The sequence below is a fragment of the Citrus sinensis genome, chromosome 3 (assembly GCF_022201045.2).
Source record: "Citrus sinensis cultivar Valencia sweet orange chromosome 3, DVS_A1.0, whole genome shotgun sequence".
In the NCBI taxonomy this organism is placed as follows: Eukaryota; Viridiplantae; Streptophyta; class Magnoliopsida; order Sapindales; family Rutaceae; genus Citrus; species Citrus sinensis.
This window is the reverse complement of record NC_068558.1, coordinates 28,545,820-28,571,867: the sequence shown is the minus strand read 5'-3', so window position 1 is coordinate 28,571,867 and position 26,048 is coordinate 28,545,820. Positions and strand designations below refer to the sequence as shown.

General features: G+C 31.9%; 1 protein-coding gene and 1 long non-coding RNA gene across 17 annotated transcripts in view; both read left to right on the top strand.

Moving 5' to 3' along the window:
- The first annotated feature begins 319 nt into the window (after positions 1–319).
- LOC102619485 (uncharacterized) lies at positions 320–3,518 on the top strand. Of its 6 annotated transcripts, none has more exons than XR_008053311.1 (4): positions 320–849; positions 1,468–1,584; positions 1,750–2,589; positions 2,675–3,518. It is a non-coding gene; the product is annotated as an uncharacterized LOC102619485 (long non-coding RNA). The 6 variants fall into 6 exon arrangements; XR_008053312.1 differs by having other exon boundaries at positions 1,468–1,611; positions 1,843–2,589; XR_008053309.1 differs by having other exon boundaries at positions 1,468–1,611.
- A 4,377-nt stretch (positions 3,519–7,895) lies between these two features.
- LOC107175105 (TMV resistance protein N-like) overlaps positions 7,896–26,048 on the top strand; it is an 81,207-nt gene continuing 63,054 nt past the window's right edge. For 3 of the 11 annotated variants that reach the window (XM_052437810.1, XM_052437808.1, XM_052437805.1), the window contains exons 1-5: positions 8,179–8,344; positions 11,621–12,128; positions 12,471–13,575; positions 13,680–13,961; positions 14,082–14,793. In XM_052437810.1, the coding sequence (XP_052293770.1) occupies positions 11,638–12,128; positions 12,471–13,575; positions 13,680–13,961; positions 14,082–14,793 (2,590 nt within the window). In that variant the 5' untranslated portion in view covers positions 8,179–8,344; positions 11,621–11,637. Of the gene's footprint in view, positions 8,146–8,178; positions 8,345–11,620; positions 12,129–12,470; positions 13,576–13,679; positions 13,962–14,081; positions 15,335–15,438; positions 16,133–16,248; positions 16,534–26,048 lie in introns of those variants that run through there. The other 8 variants (XM_052437804.1, XR_008053304.1, XM_052437807.1 and 5 more) reach the window with 8 other exon arrangements.

The following is a 26,048-nucleotide window of genomic DNA, read 5'->3' as shown; positions in this document are numbered from 1 at the left end:
TTGCAAATACTCTTTTCTTTCCTTTTTTTTCGGGTGTTGATGGGATGTATTAAGTGTTTATAATCCCTCAATAATCAACTTTAAATGATCACATAATAATTGACTTAACTTCGACATGCTTATTTCATTTTGCCCTTTTTTTCCCCAATTATACTCTTGACCATAGGAACCCCAAAATTGATATTATATTTTAAAAATCAATATAAATATATTATTAATATAAATAATTACAATTATCTGAATTTGTCACTAAGCATGCATTCAAATGTTATTTTGCAGATGATAATTCATTTGCATTCTATTTATTGAAAAATCTGTTAAAAATCAGTTTAAGGGGTAGTGACGTGGCATTGATGAGCTGTCCAGATTGGTGTGCAAGTTTCTTAACCGTGTTTAGCACTTAGCGGCAGCTGGAAATAAACACGGGGTCTGAGGTAGAGACTGTCTATTGAGCTCACCCTCTTCCTTGTCATTTCCTCTCTGAATTTTTATGGGTTCAAATACTTGAACCTCGGAATTGAGGCTACAATGCTTGGTGGACAAATGTTGAACGGTGCCTGAATTGGCAAGCTTTGGATTGGGGATTTTAGGAAGGCAGACAAATATCTATATGAATATGATCAGATGAATTAGAAAGCTTGATTTAGGTTCAGAACGAACGAAAAATAGACAATGGAATGATTATATGGAATTTGCAGGCCCGGCTGAAGAGGGAAGTTGTTGAGGAATTATGGTATAGTTCTCATGCGTAGGACGTGTTCGATAATATGCCCACGAAGGAACGTGCATCCCACCTGATGTGTTGCATCAACTCTATGATTTGCCAAGCAAAAGCAATCAACCAACAAGGTCAGTTTGTGAAGGTTTGTCCTACACGAGTCATAGCTAGTGAGCACATTTTGAGATTCCTTCGCTATAGACATGTATTGTTTTGATTCAATATATTCTTTTCAGAATTAATATGAAGAAAAACATCATTTATTTCCAAAACAGAACCGTTATCAAGTTTCATAATTTCTTTTACTGGTAAACTTTGGTCTTTGAGAAATATTTGTGTCTACAACTCTTGATTAATTTTAGTTTTAGTTTAGTTTCATTTTATGTTTTTTCCCATAAGGTAGAGATGAGCTGAGAAACCTCATTAATTAAACACCAAAAAGTATTTTAAGTATGCTGGTGGTCTTCCATTAGTCTCAAGGTTTTGGGCTCATTTTTGTTTGGTAGAACCATAGCTGAACGGGAAAGTGCACTACAATGACTATATAGAGATCCTGAAAGTGAGATTCTTGATGCACTTCGAATGAGTTTTGATGGGTCAAAAGGAATAGAGAAGAAAATATTTCTCGCTATTGCGTGTTTCTATGAAGGCAAGTACAGAGATTATGTGAAAAAAAATTCTCAAATACTGTGATTTTGAACCAATTATCGGAATTGTTAGTCTTATTGAAAAATCTCTATTGACTATAGATGATTTTAGCGGACAGTGGATGCATGAGTTGTTACAAGAAATGGGGTAGGCAAATTGTTAGGAGGCAATCCCCTCAGGAGCCTGGAAACTGCAGTAGATTGTGGCAGGAAGCAGATGTATGTCATGTGTTATCACAAAACAGTGTAAATGTTTACTGAAGCTGAAAACTTGCAATTTTGGGATCATGATCACTTATTTAACTAGTTCACTCTTTGCATAGTTTTATCAATATTTTCTTTCTTTCATTTTTTTCCCACTTATTTTTTTGTTATAACGTTTAGGAAACTGATGTAGTTGAAGTCATTGTATTTGATCGCTTTAGCAACAAAGAGATGCATTTCGGTGCTAAAACCTTTTCTGATTTGATCAATCAGACTTCACAAGAGCACCACATTTAGAGGAGCTGAATTTTGAAGGATTTACAAGGTTGTGTGAATTCACTCATTTTTGCTCCTTCAAAGAAGCTGAGTTTGTTGAATTTGAAAGGTTGTACAAGTCTTACAACTCTTCCAGGCAAGACCTTTATGAAATCTCTTAAGACACTTGTTCTTTCTGGTTGCTTGAAATTGAAGAAATTTCCAGACATTGTGCAAGTTCTTGGGGATAGAACTGATATTAGAGAACTGTCATTCGCAATTGAACTTCTATTTAGACTTGTTCTGTTGACTCTGAATGGCTGCAAAAATCTTGAGCGTCTTGAAAGGACCATAAGTGTTCTAAAATATCTATCAACTTTGAAGCTTTCTGGCCTTTTGAAATTCAGAGAGTTCCCAGAGAAAACTTCAAGCAAGGATCAGCTCTTGGAGATTCATCTGGAAGGAACTGCTATAAGAGGATTGCCAGCATCTATTGAACTTCTTTCTGGCAATGTCTTGTTGAATTTGAAAGATTGCAAGAATCTCAAGAGTCTTCCAAGTACTACAAATGGTTTGAGATCTCTTAGAATGTTGCATCTCTCTGGCTGCTCCAAACTTAAAAATGTGCCAGAGACCTTGGGGAAAGTTGAAAGCTTGGAAGTTAGATTGTCCTGTTAGAATCGGGCCAAAATGCAGAATGATTTCAACTGTGGAACAGAGTGCAGTCGAGACAGTAACAAAGTTAGCAAAAGCAGAATTGCTAAGGTACTTTACAAAATTAATAATTTCCTTTATAACATGCAGTACTGTATTACTTCTATGTGCATTCTTATTAATGTTGTTCGAACAGAAAGATTCAGATTCATGGAAAAAGAATGTTGATAAGGGCATCAAGCTATCTACAACAGCAATATCAGCTTGCTCACTTGCCTGCCATAGGCTGATTCAAACCTCAAGAGCCATGCCGAAGAGTTGAATCAAATAACAGCAAATTCACATCTTAGGTGGCCTTTTCTTCCGGGTTAGTCTCTGCATCATTTTTTTATGATAGGTTCGTTCTATAATAATCTCATAGGCACATATCATGATCCTTATTTCATCATGCTTGCATACTTTGTTTACTTCTGCACAGTGATATACGCATTCACAATCTCTCTTTTGCATGACTACTATAAATTTAAGTGGAAATTGATTTTTGAATATGCTCTTATTCTTTATTAATCATATAAAAAGTTCAGACGTCAGGCTATATGATTATTTACAGCTGTCTTGCAGATGGATTCGTAACCTTATTGAGTAATATTATCAACAATTTTTGGATTTGCTTATCTATATTCATCAATTGCATGCGACTGTAGCATTTACTTGATTTTTGAGCCTGGCTGTGGAATCAATAATGCATTGAGAAATACAGAAATGATCAAATTACAAGCCTCAGGAGTTGCTATTTATTTATTATTGAAGGATGATTCAAATTCTTTACGTTTGTTAGTTTTTGTTTGGGCGGGAAATTTAAGTTTTATCCGAGTTGACTCTGTTGACCACTGCTTAGGGGTGGGCACAGTTCGGTTCGGTTCAGTTCGGATCGAAAATAAGTAGAAATGATTTAAATCGGTTATTTTATAAAAAGAACCGAATAAGAACCGAACTCAAACGGTTCTTTTCGGATCGGTTCGGTTCGGTTTTTTCGGTTCTGGGCCTATTTTGAATTTTCAAATTTTTAGCCCATTGGGCCTCATGAATGTAATAATTTTTTTTCAACAATTAGTCCATCCTAATTTCATTACAAATATTAACAATAAATACAAAGTATTCAAAACATATTTTATCACTAATATCTTACTAACTATTAATAAGATACTCACAAAATATGAAATATTAAAATTTCAAAATACATAACCAAACTCCAATACTCCATCTATATAAACATAATCATAATGTTGTAAAGACAAATAAAAATAACAACAATTACAACTTACAACACAAAATAAAAAGAAAATTTAAAAACAAACGCCAACAACATTCTTCCATCTTCACCCAAAAAAAAAAAGAAATTGCAAACAAACACCAACAACATATATATACGAACAACATTCTTCCATCTTTGATTTTAGCTTTAGGTTTATTTTGGGGGAAATGAAGATTTACGAAATTGTAACATATATATACTCGTGATTGTGTGTATGCAGTTTTATTTTAGTTATCTTACACAATTAATGAAAATTTAACACATGTTGATTTGAATAAAATTTGAAAATAATTCGGTTTTTCGGTTCGGCTTTTCGGTTTAGCTAAGTGAACCGAATACCGAACCGACATTTCGGTTTTTTTTTAAAAAAAAACAGATCAGAATTAGAAAAAACCGCCGGTTCGGTTCGGTTCGGTTTTTTTAACACCACGGTTTTTTTGCCCACATCTACCACTGCTTGTGTAAAAAATCTGAATAATAACTTACAACTTGTGAGGCTTGTAACCAAAAGATGCTTAAAACCAATTATTTCAAAGAAAAATGGACAGCCTTAAACCTTTCTTTCCAAGCTTTAAGCATCTTCAAAGAAAAATGCCAAAATAAAATGATAAATATTTTGCTTGTACTTTTTACATTTAATTTTAAAATATTATAAAATATTTATTATAAGAAAATGTTCACAAAATAAAATGATAAGAAAAAAAAATTATTATTAATTTTTTTCTCCGATCAAAGCATATATTTCTTGTTTTTAATACTTAATTTTTTTTATTTAGTTTCTATTCATTGATTTAAGTAACATTACAAATTAAATCGATTTTTGGTCTGACAAAAAGCTGCAAATTGAAGAAAGGACACATACTATGTTAGAGGCTAGATTTAGCTCCAATTATAAGGGAAGCCTTTCTAAGACTCAAAGTTTTAGACTCGAGCTCTACTTTATGTGCATGCCACAAATTTGAAAAAATGCGCATACTAAATTTTTTTGGAGAAAAATGGAATTGAATAATAAATGTACAATAAAAAATTTACATGTGTTGTGATTTTCACAGATGGATTAAAAAAAATGATTGGCGGATTGAATAATGAATGTACAATAAAAAAAAATGCTTTTGTTGTAATTTTCACGGACGAATTAAAAAAAAAAAGGGATTATAAGTGTATTTAAACAGTCCATTAGCCTTTAACCTTTACTTTCGAATCTTTACTTATCTCAACAAGAAATTTCTGTAACTTAAAAAGAAAAAAAAAACTTAAAGATTATAATGGAATTCTTCTGAAAGAATAAATTCTTGAAAGATTTTGGTGGAATTTTTCTAAAATAATAAAATTCTTAAAAGATTAAAGTGGAATTTTTCTAAAAGAATATTTTATTCACTTTGCCCTATAAAATGCAATTACATTGAGGCCACCCTTGATAAAATACTAAAAGAAATCCTTGCTTTCCTCAACATCATGTCGACCATACCTTTGATTCCATGCACCACTAAAGACCACGATCATTCTTCGTAATTGCTTTCGGCATACACTTTTGATTACACTTTTTGTTTTTGAGAAATTAATTAGAACACAAAACATTCCTTTAATTGATTTCTTTGAAAGAAAGTTAGGTCTTCTTTCATATCGAGATACAATAATTTTTTAGTTTTAAATTATTAAAAAATTATAATTATAAAATAAAAATTAATAGTATGTAATAAATATAATTTTTAAATAATAATTTTTACAAAATTAATAAAAATATAATAAAATTTTCATCAGACAACTTAATTTTCAGGATATAATAGTTAATATTTATTAAACACTTTAGTATTATAGTTTAAAAATTACAGTTTCCCAAGTTCAATTCTAAGTAAAGCCTTAATTAGAAGTTTAAGTAAAAATTTACGATCTTTATTGCTTCCGATAAGCTAAAAAATGCCGGTTAATTTTCTTACATTTTTTTTATTTTAATCGTATCTCAGCATTTGCTTTGCAAGAATATTTGTCTTACATATTTATGTATTATTTTTTTTCACATATAAAATTCAATTGAATGAATTTTAAGAGGAAAGTTTGTTCTCTTGGTTTTCTGCTCCTTCAATTTGCAGGTTGTGTGCTGATTATGATTATTTAAAAGCCATTTACTGATAACATTTCATTTCAAATAAAATTAAAATGCCCAATGTATTAAAATTTGCCAAAACTTTATGCTAAAAATCATAAATTACAAAGGTGAAAAAGAATTGTTGGAAAAACATTAAAAATCCTATTAGCTTTTTCAAGAGAAATTACTGTCGGTAATAAATAATACACTGGTCGGAAATACAACTATACAAGGGCATAATTAATGATAAATCTTCTCAAGTTAGACCTAATGTTAGTGATATGTTTAAAAATAAATGAGTGGCTAATTAAATTATGCACTGGCTCTACCTAATTAAAAGCCCGAACTTGAACTCGGCGGCTAATTAGATTATTATTAGTCCACTAAAATTGATTTCATTTGAAAAAAATGGAGAAGAAGGCGATTAGAAGATCACTGCTCTCACTCTCAATAACTTTTTAATTACACAAAGATCTGACAATTACCCGAAGGTGATTATCGATTGTTCTCATTTCTCGATTGCCGAAGGTGATTATCTCACTTCTCCATTATTCGATCTCTCAAATTTGCAGTTGATTTCTTTATTTTTTTCAAATTAATTTAAGGTGAGATTCAAGTTAGTTTTGGATTAGTTTATGATTTCCGTCAGCTGATTAGTTTTAGGGTTCTATTCAGAGATCTCTTCACGTGCTCAACAGACACATCGAACGATCCGAATTCAAACAGGTCATTAAAATAGCCGATCACGTTGCTACTTCAAACCCTTGATTTAATTCAATTTGGTGGATCCAACGGCCATTTTCCGCATCTCTTTAAAATGTAAAAGCATTATTTTAAGCTCTACAGGCCGTCGATTTCGAGCGAGCTTTCAAGTGTTAAGGCCAAAAAATTTTGAAGTGGACGTCAACCATGGGAAGTTTGGGCAATTTTATTTTGGGGAAGAATTTAGTGAGTGACTTCTTATTTTTATGTCCTTAAAATTTATTTTTAAACCCTAGATTTTGGAGAAATATTTTTCTTAAGGGTTAGAAGCTAATGTTTTAGATTGGATTTTTTTTCAGACATCAAGAATCAATTAGCATTTATTTTCTTCTCTTGTCTTTAGCAGATCTTTGAGCTTGAAGGTGTTAAATTTAAGACGGATTCTCTCACACCCATTATCATTTTACCCTTAAATTTTTCTTATGAGCACATTTTGATGCTTGATTCATGCAGGAAAAAAAAATTGTGAGGACTGTGAGAATTTTTTTTTTTTAATTAAAAAGCACCCTAACGTGAGGGTTAGGCGGCACCCCTTCAATAGAATTTAGATTCGAGATGTTTATGGTTGTGAAGCTTTGTAAGTGTTCTTGATCCATTGTAAACTCACATTATTTTCATAGTAAATTGTTTTGTCTACAAGTGGACATAATAACATATCAAGATTTTTATCTTAAATTGTGAGGATCAAAGGTTCCCTCGTAAAAAAATCTTCGTGTTGTGGATGTTAATTATTTTGCATATTTATTTCCATTATCATAATTTGATTTTTAAATTTATTGATAGTGTTTTTATTGAATTATCTTTATTAACTAGGAAATAAAATCATTAATTTTAAAGAGATTACTATTATTATCATCAATTATATTGAGATAACAAAATAAAAAATAAAATTGATAATATAAAATATTTACTTTAGTTATCAAATATTATATATACACACTAAAAAATATTTTATATACATATTTATAAATATGTAAATAAATTTTATTCAAAATTATGTCTAGCTTAATCATTTACATTCTTGTCATTTACAATCTTATGATAGTTTAATAATAAGATTTATCAAGTACATACGACTGTTTTTAAAACTCACAAAATTTTTGAAATTTGTATCGAACGTTTGATTGATTATATTTATAGTTGATTATTTCTATAATTCAGTTAACAATAATTAGTTTAAAAAACTACAATATTACCAAAATAATCCAATAACAATAATTATTTTAAAAATTATAAAATTACCAAAAGAATCGAACGTCTTTTAGGGGTCCAACTGAAATTTAACTAATAAAGATTTACCATTCCTATAGGTTGCCGGTAGTTTTAACTAATTTTAATTAATTATTAATATCAACCGTTGGATTCCATTCCATTTTAATGGAATCCAATGGTTTCAACGTGGCTAATGGGCAGAGTGGCTTGGACGCGTCATCAATTGAAAAGCCAGATAATCTTCGCGCAGTTTCCTCGAAGCTTCCAGGAAGTTTGATGGTAATTCCATCATGTGAGTAAACAGTGACAAATGTCTATTAATTATTAAGAAAGTCGCTTTTTGACGAAGACTTGCTTTTGGAAATACATACATATTTGCTGATTGCTTTTTTTTTTTTTACCAGAAGAATATATTTGCATGATTAAATTCTTTGAATCAAATACTGGATTGGAGTTCATTTAAGTGGCTTTCTGCAATACACTCAAAAGCTGTAAGTTCTATCTCATACATCTCTCTCTTTTACTTTCATAATTAATTTGCATATCTTGATGTTTAAAAACAAATAAATAATGATAAAATTGAAAGAAATTCTTTAATGTTAATTTTGTACAAACTCTTTGCCTTCTCTAAGAGGCTTTAATCAAGATTTGCTCAAGTAGAGATCGGTGTACACACTCTCAAATCGGCACTTGAAAAAAAAACTTGAATTCAAGATTTATTATGTATAATTTTAATTTTTTTTTTTTTTTTTTGGTAAAGAGAGTAATTGAGAAGCTGATGGATTATCTGTTTAGTTTGTTTGAGAATAAGATCATTAATTATTCAGAACCATTGTCAAGTTTAAAAACTTTTTAATTCAACAAATTTTTTACTTTAAAAATATTTGGGCCAATTTATTGTCAATTATTTTTAATCAAATTCACCCTCCCCATCGAGGTCTGAAAAAAAGAACACAATTATTATATATTTGTCCATTTTTATTAGGCGGTTGAAAGGAAATGGAAAAGTTTCAGTTTCTCTCCCAAAATCTCTTTCCTTATATATAGTTTCGATGATTAGTTATTGTCTTAATATTTTTATTTTTATTTTTTTGGTGATATATATGTAACTCTAATAACTTCTTTTAAGTTATTGTAGATAAATCTTTTATAAAATAACATACAAAGAGGTACCTATTGAACTTCTTTATTTTCATTATTTATTAACCACCAATCACATATGAAATTATGAGAGAATTCTAATTGAATCTGATGTTGAATATAATTATTTAAAAATTACTTCAAAATTTTTATTTTAGCAATTAACTATTTATTAAAATAATAAGTTATAATCTAGTTAGAAATTTAAGGAAATAGGATATTTACACCCCTAAAATTTAAGCAAATAGTTATGTAAAGTCCCAAATTTTCAATAAAGGACACCAAAATCTTTCTTCAGCTATACTACTTTTGTAGATAGTAACTAAAAACATTGATTTTAATTTTTTTTAATAAATACATTTATAATTTAATATTTTAATTTTTCTAATAGACCAATAATATTAGAATATTTTAAAAATAAAATAATTTTAAAAAATGTAAATTATTATATTTTACTAATATATTTGTATTTATTATAAAAAATTTAAATAAATCATTAGGTTAAATAGATTTTAATAAAAATGATTTCATGCATTAATAATATTAAAATTATTTTTATATATTAATCTTAATATTATAATTCTATTTATTACAAATATTTTTTAATAGATATTGTTACATTTATTTACTATCATATTTATATTAATTATAAAACACTGAAATTATTTTTTTGAGTTATCAAAGCTAAATGATATCATAGTCAAAAGAGGATTTTAGGTGGTGTTTGTTTTTTAACTTAATGACTTAAAGTGACTTAACTTAATTAATTAAGTTAATTAGAGGTGTTTGTTTTTATAACTTAATGAGACTTTTTAGATAATTTTGACTTAATAAAATAAGCCAATTTTTTTGGCTTTTTACTTAATTGAGAAATTTGAATTAAGTCAATTACTTGCTAATGTCAAAAATATCCTTGCTTTATAATTTATTTTTCATGTCTATCCCAAACTCACTCATAGACATTTACCCCACATAAAAATATCCTTATTTTTTCTTTCTTATATTATATACGATAAAATTTAAAATTTATGGTATTTTATATATTAAAATTCTAAAATAATTATGTATTCACTTAAATATAGTTTTACTTATAAATGTTAAAATATTGTGGTATTTAATATATTATTTATTTGACATTTAAATTTAATAAGGATACAAATGTAAAAGTACATATTTTTAGCTTTTTAAGTTGAAAAAACAAACAACTTAATACTTATTTTCTGAGATTCAGACGAAAAAACAAACATATTATTCAGATTTGAGGTGGCGTTTGTTTTTTAACTTAATGACTTAAAGTGACTTAACTTAATTAATTAAGTTAATTAGAGGTGTTTGTTTTTATAACTTAATGAGACTTTTTAGATAATTTTGACTTAATAAAATAAGCCAATTTTTTTGGCTTTTTACTTAATGGAGAAATTTGAATTAAGTCAATTACTTGCTAATGTCAAAAATATCCTTGCTTTATAATTTATTTTTCATGTATATCCCAAACTCACCCATAGACATTTACCCCACATAAAAATATCCTTATTTTTTCTTTCTTATATTATATTCGATAAAATTTAAAATTTATGGTATTTTATATATTAAAATTCTAAAATAATTATGTATTCACTCGAATATAGTTTTACTTATAAATGTTAAAATATTGTGGTATTTAATTTATTATTTATTTGACATTCAAATTTAATAAGGATACAAATGTAAAAATACATATTTTCAGCTTTTTAAGTTAAAAAAAATAAACAACTTAATACTTATTTTCTGAGATTCAGACAAAAAAACAAACATATTATTCAGATTCAGACATTCAGATCTATTCAGAATTCAGATTAATTCAGATCTATTTAGATTTCAGATAAAAAATCAAACGCCACCTTAGTGTTTCTTATTGAAAATATGGTGTCTACACGACCAATTTTTCCAAATCTTGGGGTTTAAGTGTCATTTTACCAAAATTTAAATAAAATATTTAAATCAAATAATAAAATTAAATATAAATAAATCCAAATAATATGAATTTAATACAAATAATTACATACTTTTTTACTTTTATGAGATAAAATCATTTTTATTATTTTACTTTTATTATGTAAAAATAATTTCAATCAATTATTTTATTACTTAACACATTTATAATTTACTTTTTTTAGAGAGATTTATAATTTACTGAAATAGAAATAGTAATACTTCCTTAATGAATTTTTTATTTTAATAATGAATTTAACCAATAAATTTAATAAAATAATGTTATAAAAAATTTAGATAAACAAGATCATGCATATACCGCACTAAATATGGCACTGTTTTAAAGGTTAATGTAATATTGCTACGCAATAAAGCTCAAGCAATATAATTAAGTATTATTTATTAATAAATTTTTAAATTTTATTTGTCAAATAATAAATTTTGACAATAATATTAGTATAAAATATTTAAATAAACACTATTGTACATACTACACTAAAACATAGTACTGCGATATAATGTAGTGCACCAAACACTCCCTAAGCTAGTGTATACGACTTTGACTCTTTGAGATAATCCATGACTCTAGATGAATTTTGTTGTTTACATAGTATTGTTCCTAGGCAATCATTTCTTTTTTTTTTCAAAATTTTCAGAACAAATTAATATTGTGATGGCTTCATCGAGCATACAAAATGTGCCTCATTGGCCATATGATGCCTTCTTAAGCTTTAGAGGAGCAGACACCCGTAAAAGCTTCATAAGTCATCTCTATGCTGCTTTGAATGGAAAAGGAATTTATGTATTCAAGGATGACAAAGAACTTGAGAGAGGAGCATCCATTTCACCTGGACTTCTTAAGGCAATTGAAGATTCTAGAATTTCAATTATTGTTTTCTCTCAAAACTATGCTTCCTCCACTTGGTGCTTGGATGAACTTGTTAAGATTGTTCAATGCAAGAACAAAAACGATCATCAACAAATGGTTTTTCCAATTTTCTATGATGTTGAACCCACTGTGGTAAGGAAACAAACGGGAAGTTTTCGAGAAGCTTTTTCTAAACATGAAGAAGCTTATAGGGAGAATCTAGAAAAGGTGAAAAATTGGAGAGACGCTTTGAAAGAGGTGGCTAATATTTCTGGCTGGGAATTGAAAGAGTACAGGTAGCCATTCTTATTATTATGTAGATCATTTGAAATAGCTTTAATCAGCATACTGTTGTCAATTAAACAACTTTTATTCAATATGTGTACGATATGATGTGTACTAATTGAATAATCGCTCCATATACGAATATTTGCAAACAAAAGTGGTATAGATGGATGCAGATATTTCCATGAACGCATCTAAAGATTAGCCATATGTAACAACATCTTACATTACTTCAATTTTTTCAAACGAATATTACATATTTTGGGTTTTTTCTATTACTAAACTTATTTGATACCACATTCAGACTCACTGTAATTTAACCATACTGTTCTTTCTTTGTTCTTTAACTGCAGGAATGAGTCGGAATTTATTTGGGATATTGTCAAGGCGATATCAATTAAAATTCCTTTAAAATCAGAGACTCTTAAGAAGCTAGTGGGAATAGATTCACGTTTGGAAGAACTGAGGTCTCTTTTGAACAAAGGGCCTAATGATGATGTTCGTATGATAGGGATTTGTGGTATGGGAGGCTTAGGTAAGACCACTCTTGCAAGAGTTGTTTATGACTTGATCTCTCATGAATTTGAAGGGAGTAGTTTTCTTGCCGATATTAGAGAAAAATTTGAAAAAGAAGGTAGTGTAATCGCTTTTCAAAGGCAACTCCTTTTCCAAATGTTAAAACTTGAAGATAATACCATATGGAATGTCGATGATGGCATCAACATTTTAGGAAGCAGGCTGCAACACAAAAAGGTTCTTCTTGTTATCGATGATGTGGTTGACATAAAGCAATTAGAATATTTAGCTGGAAAGCGTGAGTGGTTTGGTTCTGGCAGCAGGATCATCGTAACATCGCGAGATGAACATCTATTAAAGACACATGGAATGGATGAAGAGCATATTCTTGACCTTGATGTACTAAATAACGATGAAGCTCTTCAACTTTTCAACATGAAAGCTTTTAAAATCCAAAAGCCTCTTGAAGAATGTGTGCAGCTGTCTGAACGTGTTCTACGGTATGCCGGTGGTCTTCCGTTAGCTCTCGAAGTTTTGGGTTCCTTTTTGAATGGTAGATCCGTGGATCAATGGAGAAGCACCTTGGAAAGGCTACAAATAGAGCCTCCCAATGAGATTATGAGTATACTTCAAATAAGTTTTGACGGACTACAAGAATTGGAGAAGAAAATATTTCTCGATATTGCATGTTTCTTTAAATGGAAGACTAGAGATTATGTATCGAAAATTCTAGAGGGATGTGGTTTTTCCCCAGTCATTGGAATAGAAGTTCTTATAGAAAAATCTTTATTAACAGTACATGACAATAACAGATTGTGGGTGCATGATTTGATACAAGAAATGGGTCACCAAATTGTTAGGAGACAATCCCCCGACGAGCCTGGAAAACGCAGTAGATTGTGGAAGGAAGCAGATGTACACCATGTATTGTCACAAAATACAGTAAGTGAATAATAAAGGGGATCTAAAAGTATTTATTGTCCAGCTCTGCTCACTTCTTTTAGCTAGATAAATCTCTAACGAACGACTTTGTTTATAATTTTCAGGGAAGTGAAGTAGTTGAAGGAATAATGGTTGATGATTATTTCTTTCGTGGAAATGATGTGCATTTAAGTGCTAAAGCATTTTCACTGATGACCAACCTAAGATTGCTCAAAATCAGTAACGTGCAAATTCCTGAAGGCCTTGAATACCTATCTAACAAGTTGCGGTTACTTGATTGGCATCGATATCCTTTGAAATCTTTGCCATCAAATCTGCAATTGGATAAAATTGTTGAATTTAAAATGTGTTACAGCCGCATTGAAGAATTATGGAAAGGATTAAAAGTAAGATTATTTTTTTTTGTCACTAATTTATATTTTTCAGTGAATAATTATTGGTAACAATTTTATTATTATAGTAGTATATGAATTAAGAAATATCATTTTGGCTCCCTTTGTTTTCAGCAGCCTTTAAACATGTTGAGAGTCATGAAACTCAGCCATTCAGAGAATCTGATTAAGACACCAGACTTCACAGAGGTCCCAAACTTAGAAGAGTTTGATCTTGAAGGATGTACAAAGTTGCGTGAAATTCACCCATCTTTGATGCTTCACAATAAGCTGATCTTGTTGAATTTGAAAGGTTGTACAAGTCTTACAACTCTTCCGAGTGGGATTTTTATGGAATCTCTTAAAACACTTGTTCTATCTGGTTGCTCAAAATTGAAGAAATTTCCAGACATTGTAATGAGAGGTATGGGAGATTTGACGGAGCTCTTTTTAGATGGAACTTCTATTGCAGAAGTACCATCATCAATAGAACTTTTGACCGGACTTGAATTGTTAAATTTGAATAACTGCAGAAGTCTCGTGAGACTTCCTAGCAGTATAAATGGTTTGAAATCCCTCAAAACTTTGAATCTCTCTGGCTGCTTCAAACTTGAAAATGTGCCTGAGACGCTTGGGCAAGTAGAAAGTCTGGAAGAACTTGATATAAGTGGTACAGCTATAAGGCAACCTCCATCGTCGATTTTTCTTATGAAGAATCTTAAAGAACTATCTTGTCGTGGGTGCAAAGGATCACCATCATCTGCATCATGGTTTCTGCGCTTTTCTATCAATTTGATGCGATGGAGTTCAGATCCGGTGGCTTTGAGTTTGCCGTCTTCTCTGTCAGGTTTGTGTAGTTTAACAGAATTAGATATCAGTGACTGTAATCTAGGGGAAGGAGCAATCCCAAGTAGTATTGGCGACTTATGCTCATTAAAATGGTTGTTTCTGAGTGGAAACAATTTTTTTACGCTGCCGGCAAGCATTTACTGTCTTTCTAGTCTTTTGGACATTGATTTAGAGGAATGCAAAATGCTTCAAAATCTGCCTCGACTTCCAGCCAGTATACATTCGATTTCGTTAGACGGTTGTGTTTCGTTGGAGACATTATCAGATGTATTAAATTTAAACGAGCATCAACTCCCGCACTTACGCCTTCAATGTGTGGGTTGCTTGAAATTGGCTGGCAACTATGATTTGGCGCTTTCACTATTGAAAGAGTACGTTGAAAATTCTGAGGTCAGTCTCTCACTCTCACCTGTGCTAACATTATCCCTAAAACTGATGCAATACATGTTATGTCTTTTTATTTTATTTATTTACTCACTTTTTTTTTCCGTGGGGTTGCAGAATATGTTACTGTCGGAAAAGTACACTAAACATGTAATGTCAGTTTCTTACACTGTCTCTCACCTGTTGCTAAAATCATGCCTAAAAATTATGCATTGGTATGGCTTTCTAATATATATATATATATTTTGTGGGGTTTCAGAACTATCTGAGAGATTTTAACATTATTGTTCCTGGAAGTGAAATCCCAGAGTGGTTCGAGTATCAGAATAATGAGGGTTCTTCAATAACAATAAGCACGCCTCCAAAGACGTATAAGAATCATAAGCTTGTGGGATATGCTATGTGCTGTGTTTTTCATGTCCCTAAATATTCGCTTCCTTATTATCATCAGTGGTCTCCAAATCCCGTACATAGGCTGTCCATATATAGTAAGCCTACCACCTCGGGTTTGTCTGCCATTCATTTTAGAAAGCAATTCGGTCAGGCTATGTCAGACCATCTTTTCCTATACTACCAGAAAAGGGAACGTATTAGTAAAGTGAAATTTTCTTCGCCATCGGGATTGGAGTTGAAGAGGTGTGGTGTCCATCCAATATATGTGCACCCGGTTTGGAATTTGAACGAATTTGGTCACGATTGTTTAGGACCAACATCCTTTACTCGTAGCCTTAATGATGACTTAGACAGGGCAGAAGCAGTGGAAGTTGCTGCGGGGATGATGCAGGATCAACAACGTCGTCTGAGCGAAGCTTTCTAAAGCGAAGTCTTGAAGAATATGTTGGGGCGGCTGAAGCCAGTGGAAGTAGCTGCTGTAATAATGATGAGGAACCACAACCTAAAAGATTTAGACAACTCGAGAAAATATTATTTTCTCTGAGTCTACGTGTAACAGTGTAAGTGCACACCTCAGTTTCAATTTTATTTTCTCTGCGGATCGCATTTCATTTACTTTCTTTGTATTTATTTATTGTATCTGTTCTTGCTACTTATTTCCCTGTTAAATTACCAGAAAATGCCTGGCTTGGGTCAAACAGTTGGACAGAATCAAATGTGCCTTCCATGAATCAAAATTGCATTCGTGCCCCATCAAATCGAAGCTTTGAATTTTGAGATTTGATTTCTTATGAGGTGAAAATTAAGGAAAGTAAAGGACCGAAGTAAATACTCTGCTTTGTTTTATTACTCTGTTTTTTCTGCAAAAGATGCCGTACATAGATGCGATGAGACCGCAATGACCAATTATTTAATGTTGTGTGTTAAATATTAAAATATGCAGATAGCTTATCACTTTTGAGACCTAAGAGTCATTGATACTCTGTTTTTTCAACCTAACAGTATTTATTTAATGTTAGGGTGATTGAAAAAAAAAATTGACGAATTACCATTAAACAAGCAACAAAATAACAAATTCTTTGAAGAGAAATTATATAATAGAAAGAAGAAATTCTCACCCGAAAACAGTTCACAGGCAACCTACCATTGATATAAACAATCAGTTATAAAATTAAGCAAATATAAAACGGATACTCAGAAATTCTTAAAAATAAATAAAATAGAATTAATGATATAAACAATCAGCTATGTCAGACCATCTTTTCCTATAAAATAAACATATGTATATTAAAATAATTTTAATCTTCAAAAAATATTTTAATACTTTACAATATTATATTATATTAAATTAAATTTTATAATGGATATAAACATATTATTAAAATAAATATATAAAGATTCGAATTATTTTAAATTTATATAAAATAATTTTAATATTATCAATAAATGAGATATTTTTTATTAGTCGTAAAATCTGTTTAACCCAAATATTTATTTAAAAATTATATAATAGATAAAAAGATATTATTAAAATAATATTATAATTTACATTTTAAAAATTATTTTATACATACTACAAATATTCTAATATTATTAGTCTATTAGACAAAATAAACTATTTAAAGTATATTTGTATTTATTAAAAATATTTTAACGTTAATTTTTTTTAGTTACTACCTATATAGGGTATTATAGCCAAAAGGGAGTTTAGGTATCATTTTCCTTTCAAGCTATTTTATCTTAAATTTTTAATACAAAATTGAAATTATTGATTTCATGCAATTCAGTTACTATGATGGATGATTTAACATCGTAAAATTTTACATTGACTTTCAATATCAACCATTAGATTGTGAGAGATTAATGGCTCATTTTTTGTGTCAAAATTTAAGCTAAAATATCCAAAACCATGCATTTATAATGAGAATATAAAATAAATAGATAATATGTTTCCCATTCATTCCCATGAATATTATTGGAGGTAATATTTACTTATTATATTAATTACCATCATAAAAGCAATCAGCCTCTTAGTGACATAAAATTTTGTAACCACAATCAATGAATATCAACAAAACAATTTTTCATGATTCATAAACTATAGCCAATTAAGAATTTATGTTAATTTCAACTTTATGAAATCAACAAAGTGATATTGGAAAATTAAATGAAAATAGGCTTGTAAAACTTAAATTTATATTCCTACCATGTAAAAGTATTCACTGTAACATAATCCATAATTTCATGGTATAGGTTGTGCTAAATTGGTGTTAAAAATAATATACACTTCATGATTAATCATACAATGGTCCTTAATAATATAAAAAATAGTGACCATTATGTTAAATTTTATTAAAGCATGAAAAAAGTGAAGAATGACAGAGGCAGCAGCCGCAGACGGTGGACGTGAGGTGGCTTCGGGTTTTGCTATTTTTCTGACTTTTTCTTCTTTTTTTATGAAAGTAATGGATGATGGAGGGAGGATTTGTGTATGGGGAATGGTTGATGGTCAGGAAAGCTTTGCCTAGTACAAAGAAAGGCTCTTATACCACTTGATGCATCGCAGAAGCGATACTAGATTTCGTTCTAACGTACATTCTTGAAAATTCAAGAAAGAAGGCTCTCACAAAGGAGAAAATATCTCAATTAAGAAATATTAAATATTATTGATGAGAAACTTATGTTAATTATAATGAACTATCAGTAAAAAGCCTATATATACTAAGTAGCCAACGTAATCTTAATCCTTCTTAAATAAGAGAAATAATCTAAAATCCTAATTAGATTAGAATTCCAAACATGATCGAATAAGTTTAAAAAATAAGATAAATTCTAATAAAATACTAAATACCCAAATATTATAATTCCTAATAAATTCTAATTTATTTTATCTAATGTGCTTCCTACATTACTCCATCGCTATGTTGTCTGAATCGATGTCTCTTTTTGTCAATAAAAATGCTTCCTCGTCATCCTTTACTAAGGCCCCACTCAATTGCTTGTCAATTACTTCTTGATCAGCAAGCAAGTTTTCAAATTTCATAAGTGCTTCCAAATTTCATAAGTGCTCTAAAATTTCCTTCCACTTTGAATCTCTCTGGCCTTTTTTACAAAATTTAAAAGGTTGCAAATATCTCTTGAGTCTTCCAATTACTATAAGTAGATTAAAATGTTTAAGACCTCTAATGCTCTATGGTTGCTTGAAGCTGGAAAAGTTTCCGGGAAGTATGAAATCTCTGACTATGCCCATTTCAGATGGAATTGTTCGAGAATTGTCATTGTCAGTTGAACTTCTTGTTAATATATATGTTTTCATAATGTTGATTTTGATGATAACAAACAAGGTTAAAAATGATTAATATTTTAAGCTCAAATTATTTTTTATACTTTTTAAACAAATCATTATTTTCACATTATAAAGGTTTTATATTTAATGGAAAAATGATTTTACGAAATTAGTTGTTTTTCAAGTTTATGGTTTATTTGAAAGAATTTTGAAAACTTTGAAATCAACAAATATTGCTTAAAATTTTGGAGAATGGCTTATTTGAAAAGTTTCATAGCATTTTGGGCCATATCATAATTTCAAAAAGTTTTGGGAATAGCAAACATTATTTAGAGATTCTGAAATTGGACCTATTTGTAAAATTTATAATGTTTTTAGCCATATTATAGTTATGAAAAGTTTTGGGGTCAAACTATAATTTTAGAAATAGTTTACTGTAAGAGTTACTGTAGCAAGTGGCTAACCGGATGTGACAAGCGACTAGCCGGATATTGGACAGAAACTCTCCGGATGGAAAGCGGGTATCCGGATTTATTAAGCGGCATGTCGGATGTTTTAAAATTCAAATTTTTGCCTTAACGGTAACATACAAGTGGCTAACCGGATTCCATAAACGGTAAGCCAGTTATGATCAAAATGTGCATAACGGTTAGTTTTTTATCTCAAACTATATCAACTCAAATCCAATTCATTTTTGGTAATCTTTACAAGTATAAACAAGTGCACACAACATATATTGAGCTTCAATTTTGTAAATCATCATTTATTGAATCATCTTTGTTCTTCAATTTGTATATCTACTCTTTAAGAGAGTTTTTGTTGTAATGTTTAATTTCTCATCAAATTTGTGAGTGTTTAAGTGTGTGAGACACTTGAGTGAAGAGATTAAGAGATAATATCTTTGTTGTAAAGGTTCATTGACACCTTAGAAGTCAATTGTAAACTTTTGAAGTCTTGGAAAGCTTGGATAGTGAAATCCTCAAGCTTGGGTTGCTTGGAAGCGTGGACGTAGGCGGGGAAAGCCGAACCATGTAAAAATCTTTTAGTTTGCTTTCTATTCCCTTACTTATTTATTATTGTGCTTTCATTGAATTTATTGTTTTCAAATTTATTAAGGCGTTAAATGGATTGTTGTGTGGTTTGATTAGGATAAGTTTTAAAAACTTAATTCACCCCACCTCTTGGGTTGCATAACTTGTATTTCACTTCTAACTGGCCTTGTGTTGAATTTGAAAGATTGACAATATCTTGAGAGTCTTCCAAGTACCATCAATGGTTTGAAGTCTTTTAAAATTTTGAATCTCTATAGCTGCTCCAAACTTGAAAATGTGCCAGAGAACTTGGGTAAAGTAGAAAGCTTGGAAGAGCTTGACATTAGTAGAATAGCAATTAGGCAACTTCCGACATCTTGTTTTCTCTTGAAGAATCTTAAAGCAGCAGACCACTATCATATACATCATGGGATTTGTGCTTTCCTACCAATATGATGTGAAGGAGTTTAGATCCTATGATTACTTTGATGTTACCTTCTCTATTAGGCTTATGTTCTTTAACAAAATGGGATCTCAGTGACTGTAATCTACCAGTGAAAGGAGGAGAAATCCTAAGTGATAGTTGCCTCTTATGCCTATTGTTCAAGAATGAACCAGAATATGAATTGTTTTGATTCAATATATTGTTTTAATTTCATAATTTCAGTGGCTTGGTAGTTTATGTATACATGTCTTTAACAAAAGTTTACCACAAACGCAATGCAAACCTAGTCTTTATTCAATCAATTAGTTTTTCTAACGACTAACTTTTTTGCAATTTTCTAAATAAAAATATACAGGACAAAATTTGATTATTTACTGTTGCATGAATGATGTGGTAGAACAAAGGAATTGTAGAATTTCTTGAGTTTTAGACATAAAACAGAGTCAGGCCATAGAATGAATGTACGATGAAATTATCATCATCTGATGACTGAAAAAAAAATCATCACATTGGTTTTAATGATGCTGTGCTTTATTCAAAATAATTTCTTCTAATAGAGAAGCAATCAATAATGGTGTCAATTCTTGAACCAGTGGAAAGCAATTAATTTTCTTCATTTGTTTTCTTGCTTGGCTGTGAAATAGCCCATTTGTTGCAGGCAATGTCAGATCCAAGCCATCGTTTGCACATCGTTGTTCCAGGAAGTGAAATTCCAAAGTGGTTCATGTATCAGAATGAGGGTTCTTCAATAACAGTCACAAGGCCTTCATATTTGTATAATACAAATAAGGTTGTGAGATATGCTATTTGCTATGTTTTTCATGTCCCTAAGCATTCACTATGGCGTTCAAATATGAATGAATCCCATCATAATTTTGTTGGATAAAAAATGGAAGTAGCCAGAACATCAAAGCGAAGCCTTGCAGAAAATGCAGTGGCAGTTGAAGCCAGTGGCAGTGGCTGCTGTGTGTTAGGTCTTTGGTGGGTGAAACAGAACCGCAGCTAAAATGAAATTAGAAAGAAAATAAAGAACAAGTACAATAAAGGACACTAGAAATTACGTGGTTCGGCTTTTAGCCTACGTTCATGAGCAAAAACAAAAGGAAAATATTTCACTAGTGAAATAAGGATTACAAGTATTGTAATATTTTAGCTCACTACCCAAAACTCCAATACACTCAATCTCTCACTGACTAGATACTCAAGAGTTTATTAAACTCTTAAAACTCTCAACACTAAAAGAAAGCAACGCTTCTCTCTTGATGGAATTGGATACAAACTCTAGATTGAAAGCTTGTATTTATAGGCAAAACTTTGCCTCAAATGTCAAACAAGTGGCCATAAACTTCAAGCCATACAACTCAAAAATTTCAAACTTTGAATTTTTAGTTTTGAATTTTTCTTTTCTTTTACCAAACATTACGACATCTAGAATTTCAAAGCCAAGTGCCAACCATTCTTGTTTATTCAAAGCTTCTAGATGCAGCCAATTTTGACATTCTCCCACTTGGAGATTAAATTGAAAAACAATCAATCTCCACACCATCCTTTCTGCTTCACCATAATCATGTTGCCTACGTTTCTGCTAGGCCACAAGAGGATCTACTCCAGATAAACTTGTCAGCATTTATCGGCTTGGTCAAAACATCTGCTAGGTTCTCTTTGGTATGGATTTTATGCAAATCCACACTTCCATCTTCCACTACTTCTCGAACAAAGTGATACTGAACTCCTATGTGCTTTGTCCTAGAATGAAAGGCTGGATTCCTTGCAATGTGCAAGGCACTCTGATTGTCACAATACACAGGAGTTTTCTATTGTTTGTGCCCGAGCTCCTTCAATAATCTTTGTATCCAAATAGCTTCCTTGCAAGCTTGTGTAGCTGCCATGTATTCTGCTTCTGTTGTAGATAAAGCCACAACGGTCTGCAGTTTAGAAACCCAGCTTACAGCTGCTCCCGCAAGTGTAAACACATAACCAGTAGTGGATTTCCTTTTATCAAGATCTCCTGCAACATCTGAATCCACATAGCCTCTTACAGTAAACTCTGATCATCCATAACATAATGCAACATCTGAGGTTCCTCCGATATATCTCAGAATCCTCTTCACAGCTATCTCCACCAGGATTCGCCATGTATCGACTGACTGCTCCCACTACTTGTGCAATGTCCGGTCTTGTACATATCATAGCGAATATTAAACTTCCCACTGCTGATGCATACAGTACTCGAGACATCTCCTTCCTCTCTGCTTCATTGCTAGGACACATACTTGAGGATAATTTGAAATTAACAAGAAGTGGGGTAGAAATTGACTTACAATCTTGCATGTTGAAACATCGCAAGATTTTCTTCAAGTAATTCTTCTGCGAAAGCTAAATCTTCCTATTATTTTTGTTTCGGTGAATTTGCATCCCTAGAATCTTGTTTACTGGTCCCAAGTCCTTCATTTCAAACTCCCTAGCCAATTGTGCCTTCAATTCTTGGATTCGATCTTTGTTGGGACCTGCTACCAACATGTCATCCATATACAACAGTAAAATAATGAAATCATTATCTTCAAACCTCTTGTAATATGCACAATGGTCTGAACTGAGTCTATTGTATCCAAGGCTCATGATGAAAGAATCAAATCTTTTATACCAACACCTCGGCGTCTGTTTGAGACCGTAAAGAGATTTGTTCAACCTACAAACCAAGTTTTCTTTTCCTATTTTTGCAAAACCTTCTGGTTGGAGCATATATATTTCTTCTTCAAGTTCTCCATGAAGAAATGCAGTTTTTACATCTAACTGCTCTAGATGTAAGTTAAATGTAGCACACATCGCTAAGACTACTCTGACTGTTGTGAGTCGAACCACCGGAGAAAATATATCGTTGAAGTCAATACCTTCTTTCTGAGCATATCCTTTCACCACCAATCTCGCACGATACCGCTCCACTTGGTCATTACCATCACGTTTGATCTTGTAGACCCATTTGTTTCCAATGGCTTTTCTTCCACGTGGTAGTGGTACAAGTTCTCACGTCTTGTTCTTGTGTAAAGCTTCAATTTCTTCCTGCATTGCTGTCATCCACAAAGCAACATCTGAGCTTTCTAAAGCTTCATAGAAAGTTGATGGCTCTCCATCCTCTGTTAGAAGACAGTACGCAACATTGATCTCTGTGACATACTCTGAGTGCCACGCCAGCAGTCGTCTCTCACGAGTTGACCGACGAACTTCTGGAGCCTCAGACTCGATTGGTTCTTGTTCCTCGTACTCTGGTGCTGCTTCAGAAGAATCTAAATCTTCTGAATTATTTTCGACATATACCGGCACAATCTCTGATTTTTCTTTTGCAGTGCTATCATTCTCATCTCTCTTTTGCAGTTGATCTTCTACAAAAATAACATCTCTGCTGATGACGATCTTGTGGGCAGTGGGGTCCCACAGATGATACCCCTTTACTCCATCAGCATATCCCAAGAAGATACATCTTCTAGATTTTGCATCCAGCTTTGTTCTTTCTTGGGCATTGTACATCACGTACATAGGACATCCAAATGCATGTAGATAGGAATAATCAGCTGGCTTTCCAGTCCACATCTCCATCGTTGTCTTCAGCCCAATAGCTGTAGATGGCGATCAATTTACTATATAACAAGCGGTTTTGGCTGCTTCTACCCAGAATGAATTGGGTAGACCAGCAGTCCTCAACATAGCTCTTATTCTTTCTGTAAGAGTTCTGTTCATCCGCTCCGCCACTCCGTTTTGTTGAGGAGTGTATGCCACCGTGAACTGCCTCTGAATACCTTCTTACTTACAGAAAGCAAGAAACTCACCGTCTGTATACTTTCCACCATTATCCGTCCTCAAACACTTGATCTTTTTACCAGATTCAAGTTCCACCCGCGCTTTGTATTCTTTAAACACTGGAAATACATCTGACTTTTTCTTAATCGAATACACCCAACATCTTCTGGAATAGTCATCAATGAAAGTCGCCATGTACTTTGCACCTCCCATGGATATATCCGGTGATTCCCAAACATCAGAATGAATCAAGTCTAGAATGCATTTACTTCTAGCAATAGATCTACTGAATTTTAATCTATGCTGCTTACTTATAACACAATGCTTACAAAATGATAAACTTACCGATTTGAGCCCTGGAAGCAATTTTCGCTCAGAGAGAATTTTCAAACCTTGTTCGGACATGTGACCAAGTTTGAGATGCCACATCATCGTTGACTCTTCCATTTGATGCGACACACGCATCAGCCTCCTGTAGTGTTTCTCCTTTAAGCATGAATAGATTAGCACTGATTTTTTCTGCCTTCATCAATACAAGCGCTCCTTTAACGATTTTCATAATTCCATTCTCCACATGAGTTTTGTACCCATGACTATCCATTTGTCCCAAAGACAATAGATTTTTTTTCAAGCCATTGACATGTTGTACCTCTCCAATTGTGCGAATTGTACCATCAAACATTGTTATTTTGATAGTACCAATACCAGCGATCTCCAAGGCATGATCATCTCCCATATATACAGATCCTCCTTAAATAGGTTCATATGTGTGGAACCATTCTCTCCGAGAGGTCATGTGCCAGGAAGCTCCTGAGTCTATAAGTCAGACATCAGATAGTTGTTTTCTACCTTCTGAAACAGTTATTGCCTCGCTATAGAGAATTTCGCAATCATCTGACGTACTTGCTACACACCCCTGAGCATTCGATGACTCAGGTTCTTTACCCTCTATTCTCTTCTGGTTACTCCAACACTCTTTCTTGACGTGCCCTTTCTTGCCACAATTGTAGCATTTAACATTCTTCTTACTTTTGGATTTTGATCTACCATGATTTTGACTCCCACTGGGGCCACGTTCCGTTGATCTCCCTCTCGTCACCGATAGCGCTTCCCCTTGCTACGAACTTGTTTGTATGTTTTCCTTATTTTTCCGCCTGCTCTCTGTTGAGTATTAGAAAATGCATATTTATAAAGGAGAAAACCGTCATTTTACATTTCAAGTCTTACTAACAACCCTTACTTTTATGTTTTTAACATTCTTGTGATTTAATTACGTGTGTTTTATTTTAATTAAGTAATTTATGTATTTTAGGGGCATTATAGTCATTTCACAATAAAGGAGAGATCAGACGGCAAAACAGACATCACTTTTGAACTCAGGACGGTCGAAAACCTTAGGAGGAGCATAAAAGGAAAAATGGCACTATTCACATGTACGGTACTATTCACGTATACGGTACTGTATACGTTACTGTTCACAGCACTGTTCACATAGACGGATCGATGACGTGGCATTGATCGATGATGTGGCATTGACTGATGAGGTGTCACGATCCTGTTGGACTAAAATTCTTATGTACTGTTGATGGTGAAGTGGCAGCATATCAGTGGACGAAAAATCTCGCGTACGGTGCATGCATCACACAGGATTATTTTCAACCAAACCGCGTTACTGTTCATCCGGGTAAAACCGTGTTACTGTTCATCCGCGTGGTCAAACCGTGGACTGTTGACTGATGACGTGGCGCAATTCTGAGCGTCCAAACTGTTTTTAATCCGATGGCCATAATTTACTCCATGTATCTATAAAAAGGGGGCCTCCCCCCCTAATTTGATATCTCTGAATCCATTTTTGGGATCCATTTTCTGTAATTCCTTCTCCATCTTGTATTTTCTACGTATTTTAATAAATTCCCATT